Here is an 11,698-nt window from a genome sequence, read left to right as displayed (position 1 = left end):
AGCGAAATGGTCTCCTATTGGCGTTGCCCGGTCTTTGCCACTGAAGGGATATGGGCCAATGGTCAGAGCCTGCGTAAGGGAGAATTGCTGCCGCTATGTCACCTCCCAAATGCACCGCATTATCAGATATGAGGAATATGTCCAGTTTGGATGTGATTTGTTGCCTTCCAGTCCAGTGATTACTCCATGTATGCGTACCATTTCAAAACTGCAGATCGATTAAAGCATTTTTTTGGATGAACTCTTTGAAGTGTCCATTTTCCTGCTCCATCTTGGCTCGACCCCCTTGCTTTTCCTCTAACTTAGTGATCATATTGAAGTCTCCTCCAATGATCCAAAGAGGATGGACTCTGTGGAGATTCAGTACTTCTATAGTATTCAGTAAAGCTATTTTATTACATGCCTCCTGTGGGAAATAGATGTTGGTAAGATGGCCATGGATGTTTGTGCCTATTATGTGAAAAGTGGCTTGAATAATGTGGTGAGATGCATGAAAATCTGAGAGCATTATCGCTTGCGAGTTCCAAGCAATAGCCAGCCCACCTGAAGCCCCTGAAGCGTCCACTGCTACTGAACAACTGCCTGGCCATGCTCTGGAAAGTATGTTTCCCAGAGTGTTACTGTTACACTTCGTTTCTTGAAGGAAGCAAATCTGTGGCTTCTCCTGCTTTATCATGTTCTTTATCATTCTTAGTTTCCCTGGGCTGTTGAGCCCCCTTAAATTCCATGAAGTGAGCTTCATGATTCACTACTAGCGGTGGGCTTGTAGTACTTTGTCAACTTCGCATACCTGCCTGAGTCAACCAGGATTTTCCCTATTGCGATTGTTCGTTGGAGATCAGTTCTTCTCCCTCTCTTTTTGGAATCTTTTGGGAGGAGACCGCGTCCCAATGACTACCTGGCTGAATGCCTAGTTGTTGTTGCTGGTATGCCCTGGCAATGATGACTTCCAATGTGCTGAGTTGATGCTCTGGAATCTTGTCATAATCCTTCTTTTTGCAAGCTGATTCGAGCTCCAGAATGTCTAGTCCTCCCAAGTCGAAGCTTTCCGGTTCTTTGTCCATCAGTTGAGGCTGGCTTGTGTCTTCTGAAGCGATTTCTACGCTCAAGGATTGGTTGGGGATGCCATCCACATCCATGTCCTTTGCTTTCCAGTCTGAGTTCTTCCTAGTCTCCCTAGGGGATCCATGGTCAACTTCGGGAGGGCGAGGAGTGGGAGAGGATCCAGAGGGTGGAGGGATTGCAGGAGCGGAGATGGGCGGGGGGCTAGGCCTCGAATTCAGGGGCTGATCTTCAGAGGTATTGGTGAGAATCTCAAAGTTGTTACTGGTAGAAGGAAAGGATGCGGCATCCTGCTGGGGTTTTTCCCATTTGAGGATTTTTTATGCGATCTTTTGCGATTTTCTACTTTGGTGAAGCCATCTTGGGTCTGCTTGTCAGAGGGATCAGGGGATTGGGGCTTGGCATTCAGCGGGCAGTCCCGAAAAAGATGCCCGTGAGCATGGCATTTGCGACAGCGAAAGGGTACATGTTCGTAATCCAAGGGTTGAATCCATTCATAATCATCATGGAAGAGACTTACCGAGTCTGGCAGGGCCTTGTCCAAGCGCATGAAGATGCAAATGTGGGCATAGGATGTATATCTGCGCAGCTTCGTTTCTTCTGCCGATTTTATATATTCCCCCAGCCCGTTTCCAATATCTTTGAGCGAATCTTCATCCCAATATTCCTCTGGTAGCGAGTACATCCTGATCCATACTGGTGCCCAGCTGAGGTCCTCCTTGTCCGGGTTGAATCTTTCTACCCATTCCCTTAAATACAATCCTGCAGAGTTGAAAAAATAGGGCCCTTCATCCATTATTCTATTCTTGTCTTCAATGCAGAAGAAAATCACCGTGAAGAACCCTTTTGGTCCTAGCTGCAGGGTGACATGACCCTTGGGTTTCCATTTGGCAGAGATCCATCCATGCAATGCTTTTTCTGTCGGCCAGAATCCAATAAATTTTCCAATGAGTGCATGGTCCTTCATATACTGGATTCACCCATTGATTCTATGACTGGGTAGTTCTATCTTGGGCCTTTCAGCTGCTATGGGTTTGCATGTCTTCGAGGTGACCTTGGGTGCTTCTTCGTGCTCTGTTTTCCTTTCTGGTATCTCGTTGCGTCTTTCTGACTGACTGGGGAGTGCGTTTGTCTTATCTTGCAGAGGGGGCTCTCTATTATCCGCCTCTTCATGCTCTGGCCCTGAAGGTAAAGACCAAGTTTGCGCTGAAGGCTCTCGATTAGAGGTGGGGGAGGGCTTTGAAGCCCCCCCCTGGGGGTTGCCCATTTCCGCGCTGGTTAATCCAATGGCGTATTGTCGTGCTCAGGTAGGCGACAGCTTTGATGCGGCCGAGGAGATGCGCTCTGCGCCGTTGCAGTGGTTTGCATAAACCCTAGTTGCAGAGCTCATACGAAACCCCCCCCCCCCCCCGCCAAAAAAAATCTATTGCTTGCTTTTACCACATGCTTCATGTACCATTATAGCTCAATTTCAACTGATAGGATCCTACATGAGTTAGATTATACGTTAAAGATGTGGTTGCCTTTATTTTTCTAGAACATGTATCAAAATATGTTTACAATCCTACCATTACCGAATTCCCTCTTCATCAAGAGTCCTCCTTGAAACAAGATTGACTCAGAAGTGCAATGCATGAGATACTAATCTAGACTGAATTTTGTTCAGTCTTAACATACATCTAATCTAGACCGAATTTTATTCAGTCTTAATATACACTTTTTGTAATGCATGTAATAAACAATAGAAAAACATCAAGAATGATACATCATGAAGCCAATAATAATTTAACTAGTTTCAATAATGATATTAAAAATTATTAGTTCAAGAATATTATTAATTGAAGAGACAATAAAATTGATTTATAATTGATATAGTTGTTATGTTAATATTTTAATATCAAATTTATTGTAAAGATGTATAGAGTATTAAAATATATAAATGTATTAAAATCAAAATCACAATAAATTAAAAAAACCTAGACAATATACAAAAGTTAAATGTTAAAATAGCTTTAAGATTTAACTTTTCTTTCCTATGAAGTGAAATTGGTCAAAAATGGAGCCAATGTACAAAGATTAAAAGTTAAAATAGCTTAAAGACTTTAACTTCTCTTTCATATGAAGCTAAACTGGTAAATGAGTGAAAACAAATGATTACTTTGGTATTATATACATTAAATAATTGTATTTCAAATTATTTTTACAATAATTATAATATTATTCCAAATATCATTAAAGTCAATGCGAATGGCTTAGCATCACAACAATTGTCATAGGCATCAACATATTATCGAAGAAAGAAAAGAATGAGCATTTGAGCTTATAGAAAATGTCCAAATTCATTAATTTAGAATAAATCAATTAAATAATTTATGAAAAAAAATTAAAAAAAAAAAAAAGATAAATAAATTATCTATTTAATAGATGATAATAATATATAAATAAAATATTTATTAATTTGTAATAAATAAATAAAAATAACATGTCTATTCATTTATAATAACTAACAAATAAATAACATATTTATTAAATTTATAATTGGTAAAAAAAACTAAAAAGATAAAAACACGTAATAGAAACATATGAAGAAATGATAGCTAAGAAATATATTTAATTCAAATAATATAATATTGCATAACATAAGACCATATCCTCATAATGTTGTCCTTGCAAAATGGAATACATTTATTTCAATATTCATTGTATTTTGGTAAGTGTTTTTTGCATTAATTTGTTAATAACACAATTTAATGAGTTTCAATAATGATATTATAAATTATTAATTGAAGAAGATTATTAATTGAAGAAACAATAATATTATAATATCAAATTTATTATAAAAATGTATAAATTATTAAAATATAAAAATGTATTAAAATCCAAAGCACAATAAATTAAAGAAAAAATGGAGAAAATGTATAAAGATTAAATGTTTAAATAGATTTAAGATTCAACCTCTTTCTTATGAAGAAAAATTGATAAATGAGTAATAAATTAAAGAAAAATGAAGAAAATGTATAAAGATTAAATATTTAAATAGCTTTAAGACCTAATCTCTTTTTCATATGAAGCAAAATTGATAAATGAATAAGAAATAAATTACTTTGCTATAACTTTATTTATTATATATTTATTATAAATATAAATGATATAAAATAAATATAGAATGGTTATACTTTTAATTTCACTAATTATTATTGAATTTAGTTCTAGATTTTAACTTTAATATAATAATCAAGTCAAATTTTACCTATGTAAAATTTCCTTACAAATTCCACAATATAAAACTACTACTTAAATGAAAAATAACATATTTATTCTTTTATAATAACTTACAAATAAATAATATATTTATTAAATTTATAAAACTTAAATAAAAAATAAAATAACACTTAAGAATAACATATAAATAAAATAACACTTAAGAATAACATATAAAGAAATGATGACGGAAAAACTGCTCTGATGCAAATCACAGCCAAATGCTGCCAAACCCTAGCCAATAGCCGCCCCTGACTGCTCTCACTGTAGCCGCCGCCGCACCTCTGTTGGTCGCCTGCAATGGAAATGGCGATAGGAGGGGAGAGCTCCGCCTCCCCTCCAAAAAACTCCACAAGCTCTGACAAATCTCAGTTCGTTCAGCCTCAGTTCCCCTCTGGCGCAGGCGCAGGCCCTGACGTAGGACAGGATGGACATCAGACGAATGAAGCAAAGCATCATACGGCCCCGACAGAAGAAGACAATATAGACAATGAGATACACAACAAAGCTAAGGCGTCACAGCAAAAGGTAACCTCGGCCACTTGTATCCCAAAAGCTGCCGAACCCATCAAGGTTGAACTGCCTAGCCACCGCATCAATGGTGAGATCCAGTACATGCAAGATCACGCACTAATCGGAAAGTTTCTAGGCTTCTGGCCTACGGAAAAAGCCTTACAAGGTTGGATAGCTTCCAAATGGAAGCCCAAGGGACAAATCACTCTGCAACTAGGTCCAAAAGGCTTTTTCACAGCAATCTTTCACTGTGTGGAGGACAGAGTGCGGATATTCGAAGGAGGCCCATACTTCTTCAACTCTTCAGGCCTCTATCTCACAGAATGGAAACCAAGATTCAATCCCGATAAGGAAGATTTCAGCTGGGCTCCAGTCTGGATCAGGATGTACTCCCTCCCAGCGGAGTACTGGAAAGAAGAAACGCTGGCGGATATAGGCAACAAACTTAGCAACTTCATCAGAGTCGCGGCTGAAACAAAAACTCACAAATATACCTCATATGCCAGGATCTGCGTCCAAATGCATCTGACCAAAGCTCTAGTTGATACGGTAAGACTCTATCACGATGATTATGAATGGACACAACCTTTAGATTATGAGCATATTCCCTTCCGCTGTCGCAAGTGTCATGAGCATGGCCATCTCTTCCGTGACTGTCCATTAAACTCTCAGTCCAAAGTAGCTGTTGCTGTCTCTGATAAAGACTCCGAAGGTTTCATCAAAATTCCCAACCATCGTAGGCATGCCAAAAAGATTCAGCCAGTCATGGACAACGCTCTCAAAACTGACTCCGAGAACAGATTCTCTGTTCTTGCAACGCACAACAAGCAAGATCATCCTAGTTCTGAACCTCGGCGCAATACCTCTTCGCCCTCTTCCTCCCTCATTCCCACAGACCCCTTGCAGCCCTCTGATCTTGCTTTTTTGAATCCCATTCCAAACCCTTCTTTGGAGAAAGGAAAATCGGTGTCAAGTCTCAGTCCCTTCTCATTCTCCCAAGAGAAACCTTCAGTGGATAATAAACAGCAAGACTATGATATGGAGACAGATGTTGCTCTGGCTCTTAGTCTTCAGCAGGAAGCGGATGAGGAAGAACTAGGGGATACCACTGTCATGGAAGAAGATCAGGTGGATGTTAGCATAGATGGTCTAGACATTTTCACACTTGAAACGGCATGCAAACAGAGAGAATACAACTCTATTCAACCCTGGAAAATAGACAAGCTGGAAGGAGTCTTAGCCAAGGTACACAATCATAAAAGCCTTGGCATACAAGGAGGCAGCCTATGGGACGGAAAAAAGATGCTCAAAGACCCTAAGAAACGAGGAAGAAAGATAGACCTTCAAAGAACCATAGCATTAGGTGAAATACTTATGGAGTCGGGGCGATTCCCTAAGCTGACAAAGTTCTACAAACCCAAATCTCAGTTTACATGAAGTTAATCTCCTGGAATGTGAGAGGACTCAACAGCCCCTCAAAACATAGAATGATTAAAAACTTGATTCAACAAGAAAAACCAACCATAGTTTTTCTGCAAGAAACAAAAAGCAGCACTGAAGCTATTGAAAGAATACGCGGCAAAGTCTGGGCAGGAAGCAGCGCCATCTCAGTAGACGCCTCTGGAGCCTCAGGCGGTTTAGCCATTTTATGGAACCCGCAAATCATCACACTATATGATTTCCATGCCACTCTCCATCTTATTCAAGCCTCCTTCCACCTCATTGGCACCGGAATCCATGGGCATCTCACAAATGTATATTTTCCTCAGACAATTCAGCAAAAACTAGAACTGCTGGAAACGATCTCTATCCTCAATGAAAACAGGCAATTCCCGCTCTGGATTGGCGGCGGCGACTTCAACATAATAACATCCATGGCAGAGAAGCAAGGAGGTAGAATCAGGCTCGACAGTGACAGCGAGGGCCTCAAAGAATTCATTCAAAACAATCATCTTATGGACATACCAACCTCTAATGGCATTTTCACTTGGACTAACAAGCGTCGAGGTATTCATCACATTGCCTCCAGGCTTGATAGATTCCTTCTTTCTGACAATGCAATCCACCTAGGAGGGGATTTCAATGCTTCCATTATCCCCCAAAGTGGATCTGATCACTGGCCAATTTTGCTACAATGGACCAGGCCAGGTAACCGCTGCAACAGACCTTTCAGATTCGAAGCATTCTGGCTAACAAATGCCACTTTCAAGACGGTAGTCAGCGATGCATGGGCAGCTTACATTCCGCCAGAGGGAGCCAAAATGTATCAATTCCAACAAAAATTAAAAAATCTGAAATATGTCCTCAAAGTGTGGAATCGCACAACTTTTGGCAACATTCAGGAGAAGCGTTCACAATTGGAACAGCAAATGCACATACTTCAACAAACTCTCATCCTTGAAGGCAGATCAGAAGAACAAGCACAACAGGAACAGATCCTCTCGAATCAAATTGAGGAACGCGGGAAACAAGAGGAAATACTCTGGCGGCAAAAATCTAGAATCAACTGGCTCAAAGAGGGAGAGAAGAATACAACATTCTTCCACAAAGCCACCATTCAAAGGCGCATGCACAATAATATCACGTTCATCAACAACCAACAAGGCGAAAGAATTGAGGAACATGAGGACATGGAAAAGGAATTCACAGGGTATTTCAAGGAAATTTTAACGGAACCCATTGAGAACAGGGATGCAGCAATCAGAGCCATCACGCAGCATATTCCAAGCATCATAACTGAGGATCACAATAACAGATTACTCCAGCCCACGACCTTGCAGGAAGTTGAAGAAGCCATGGCTCAACTCAAAGACAGAAAAGCGCCTGGGCCTGATGGCTTTACAGCCAATTTCTTCCACGAATTCTGGGAACTCATCAAAACTGAGGTATGGGCCCTCGTTGAAGAATCCAGAAGCATGCACTGGGTCCTCCCAGCCCTAAATACCACCTTCATAGCACTGGTACCCAAGGGCGGAGAACCCAACAGGCCTGAAAAATACAGACCAATCACATTATGCAATGTAATTTACAAGCTAATCTCAAAGGTCATCGCAAATAGGCTCAAACCTCTCTTGCCCTTACTCATATCTCCGGAACAAACAGGGTATGTGGAAGGATGGCAGATCATGGATGGAATCATACTATCAAATGAGGTAATACATTCATTAAAGATTCTCAAGAAACCAGGTATGATTCTAAAACTCGACCTCTCAAAAGCTTTTGACAAGCTAAGTTGGAATTTCATTCACAAAATGCTTTTAGCCTTTGGCTTTAGTGCAACCTGGACCAGGTGGGTTATGAACCTCATTACCTCTCCAAGCTTCTCTGTTCTTTTGAATGGCTCTTCGACCCTCTCGTGGCATTAGGCAAGGGGATCCACTTTCACCTTTTCTCTTTGTTCTAATGGCCGAGGGCCTCAGCAGACTTCTCGAATCAGCCGTTGTCTCTCAAGAGCTTAAAGGTATTTCCATCCATGGTCTCAATCCTCAGTCTCATCAGCAGTTCGTTGATGACACCATGCTATTTGGTCATCCCTCCTCGAAAGAAGCCTCAGTGTTTAAGTCTCTTCTCTCCCTTTACTCTGATGCCTCTGGCACCTCCATCAATGCCTCGAAGTCTCAACTCTTCTTTTTTAACACCCCCCCTCCACTCAAAGGAATATTGCCAGAATTCTGGGATTCACCATATCCCATTTGCCATCTAAATACCTTGGAGCTCCCCTCTCGGACTCAGCTATCAAACATGCTTCCTGGCGGTCTCTCCTGGATAAGCTAGAATCAAAACTCTCATCGTGGACCTTTCGTGCTCTCAACATGGCAGGCAGATTGATCCTGATCAAGTCTGTCCTTCAAGCTATGCCGCTGTACCTCTTCTCCACTATGGCAGCTCTAAAATGGGTCCTTAAAGCCATTCGCAACCTTCAGCACAACTTCCTTTGGGGCTCCACTGGCAGGAATCGAAAATGGGCTCTCGTAAATTGGAAAGAAGTGTGCAAAATCAAATCAGAAGGAGGACTAGGGCTTCGAGATCCGCTTCAAAGTAACAACACAATGGGAGCCAGAATGTGGTGGAACTGGATCTCCAAGCCTCATTCACCTTGGGCTCGAATATGGCAAGCGAAATATGCTCTGGGAAGCCAATGGCACGATCTCATCAGAATTAACTCTACAGCCCAAGGTTCACCAATCTGGAATGCTGCAAAGATACATAGCCACTTCATTCAGGAACACAGTTTCTGGGAAATCCATTCAGGCACGTCAGCCAAGTTTTGGGAGGATTCGTGGCAGCAGCTCCCTAAACTTGCGAATCTATTCCAAATGCCACTCTGGCAATCATACATGCAGCAAGAAAACCTCATTCAGGTTCAACACTTCTGGCAACAAATAGAGCATCATGGATACCGACTATGGAAACCCGCGAGCAGCTGGCAGAGGGATTGGGAGGGCGAAACATACTCAGACATGGATCAGGAACTCACTCATCGCAGAATCCGTCACTCCAACCAGCAGGACAAGCTCAGATGGGGTCACACGCACAAAGGCACATTCACCACTAAAGAAGCACATCAGCTGCGCTATTCAGACACCCAAGCGGATAAAGATCAAATTTGGGCACGAGTTTGGTTACCAGGGCTTTGGCCTAAAATCTCAACTTTCTTATGGCTGCTAAGTAAAAAGCGCATTCTAACTTGGGACAATTTAATAAAAAGAGGATTCATTGGGCCTTCTAGATGCCCAAATTGCAATCTCCATGCTGAGACAATCCGTCATTTAATGGAGACATGTCCGCTAGCAAAGCAACTTTGGGAAAAAGTGGAGAAATGCAACAAAAGAACAGATCCCAGGGGCGAGGATGTAACGGAAACTATACGGAACTGGGACAAGAACCCATTCAAAAGCCAACTTCTCAATACTTTATGGGGTCTAATACCAGGCTTTTTGTACTGGCTTCTCTGGAAAGAGCGCAACTCTCGAATCTTCAACAACACTTCTCGGACAATCGACGCTCTGTGGCTCATCTACAAAAGAAATATCCAGGAAACCTTAGCCATAAGAACCTGGTATGATACAGACATGCCAGAAGTGCAACATGAGAAGGACATCTTTAAAGAATGGAATCTTGACCTTTCCGCCTTTGCAAAGGTTATTACCCATCCTCCACGCAGCTCCACCTCCCCGTCCTCCTGGTCCCCACCAGCTTTCAACTCATTCAAGCTCAATTTTGACGGTGCAGCTAAAGGTAATCCTGGTCCTGCAGGATTCGGAGGAATCATCCGAAGCCACACAGGAGCACTTCTGCATATCTATTATGGCTCATTAGGCAAAGACACCAACAATGTCGCTGAGCTGGAAGGACTCTGGCACGGGATCTGTCTAGCAGAGCAAGAACACTTCTTCCCTCTTGAGGTTGAGGGCGACTCTCTCATCCTAATAGCAGCAGCCAAGAAAATTCAGGCAGGGGCAACAACAGTCCAAATAGCAACCAGCTGGAGATTGCTAAGCAGGTTGGAATCCCTGGAGGCAAAGCTTAAGAATCCTCAAAGTATAACCTTCCAGCATGTCCGCAGAACAGCAAACCAGGTAGTCGACAGAATGGCTAATCAAGGTGTGTCTCAGTCTTCACCTTACTTCTCCGGCTCCTTGGACATGGTTGAGGATGAACAACTCAAACAGGACTGCATTGCTTTGGTGCAAAAGGACCTCTCCCTCCCGGATGCGGGTGGTTTTAATGTTTGACAGGTCAGGGGCTCGTCATGAGGGCAGGTGTCCACCTGGACAAGCCACGTATAACAGGACGCATAGCATATGGGCTTGTTGCGTGAGGCATTTAAGTTCGGAGGCGTTGGTTAATGGCAGTCGGGTCCTTTCGGCATTCACTGCCCTTCTTGGTAACTGGAAAATGGCGCTACATAGCCATGGCCTCTCTGTCATTCTCCCGCAGTTTGTGTTTGTTAATGCTCTGGTTCTGAGGGAGGTCGTGGTGGCTCAAACTCTGGTTCTGAGGGAGATTGTGAGGGGGAATTCCTGCTATTGGGATAATTCGGGGATGTTTGGCATCTCTGTCACTCTCCCGCTGACTGGCATAAGGTTCGAGTGCTCGGAGGTGGTGTGTGCTCATTCTCTGGTTCCGAGGGAGGCTGCGACGGGTTATACCTGCTCTTCGTGCAATTTAAAGATGCAGCGAGAGCGTCAACGACTGATAAGCCGGCGCGGGAGTTCCAGAGGGCGGGCTTCGTCTCAGCGGCAAGCCCCCTCCCCCTCCTCCTCAATCGAGGTTTCTTCTGACCGTAGGCGCTCCAGGGGACGGGCAGTTGGTAGAGGCAGAGCTGCGGAACACCGAGAGATTATGGACTGTGGGCACTCTGAGCATCCCATGGTGAGATATCGTATTCCATGTACTCTGTCAAATTCAACTTTCTTTGTTACGGTTTCGGTGGAGCATTGCAGCAATCCTCGAGGTGAAGATGATGCTATTCGTGCCAGCCCTCCGCGGATTCCTGGGTTGGCTCCTACAATTGATATGCAAGTTCCCGCCATTGATATGCTGCGCCCTGTTCAAGACAGCTTCTCCCCAGACCCTGGGGCAGGCCCAAGCGAACCTGTGCAGCGTGACACTCTCACCGAACCATACATCCACAAGATTCCCAGATGCAAAGCGGAGGAAGATGGGCACACCACTGATGATGACTAGTTCGCTCTGTAGTTCGCCTCAGGTTTCTGAAGAAGGTTTTTTTTCACTGTCTGCTATCACCGCTATCTTATATGTGTCCGGTCTTTGTCCTTATGTAATTCTGTCCTTATCTGTTACAGTGACGGCTATCCATAGTTGTTCCAGTCTCTATGTGTTTCAGTTAAACATGTAT

The 11,698-nt window shown here is 42.7% G+C and overlaps 1 protein-coding gene across 1 annotated transcript; it reads left to right on the top strand.

The window, feature by feature from the left end:
• Positions 1-4,629: 4,629 nt before the first annotated feature.
• Positions 4,630-10,571, top strand: LOC149151294 (uncharacterized). Its single transcript, XM_089443109.1, has 3 exons — positions 4,630-6,081; positions 6,606-8,022; positions 8,656-10,571. Exons 1-3 carry the CDS (start codon positions 4,630-4,632, stop codon positions 10,569-10,571), a joined length of 4,785 nt encoding a protein of 1,594 aa, XP_089299235.1.
• The last annotated feature ends 1,127 nt before the right edge of the window (positions 10,572-11,698 follow it).

The sequence above is a fragment of the Pinus tabuliformis genome, chromosome 9 (genome assembly GCF_031772625.1).
Source record: "Pinus tabuliformis cultivar Carrire ecotype Pingquan chromosome 9, CPIR1, whole genome shotgun sequence".
Lineage (NCBI taxonomy): Eukaryota > Viridiplantae > Streptophyta > Pinopsida > Pinales > Pinaceae > Pinus > Pinus tabuliformis.
This window is presented reverse-complemented; position numbering and strand designations above follow the sequence as displayed.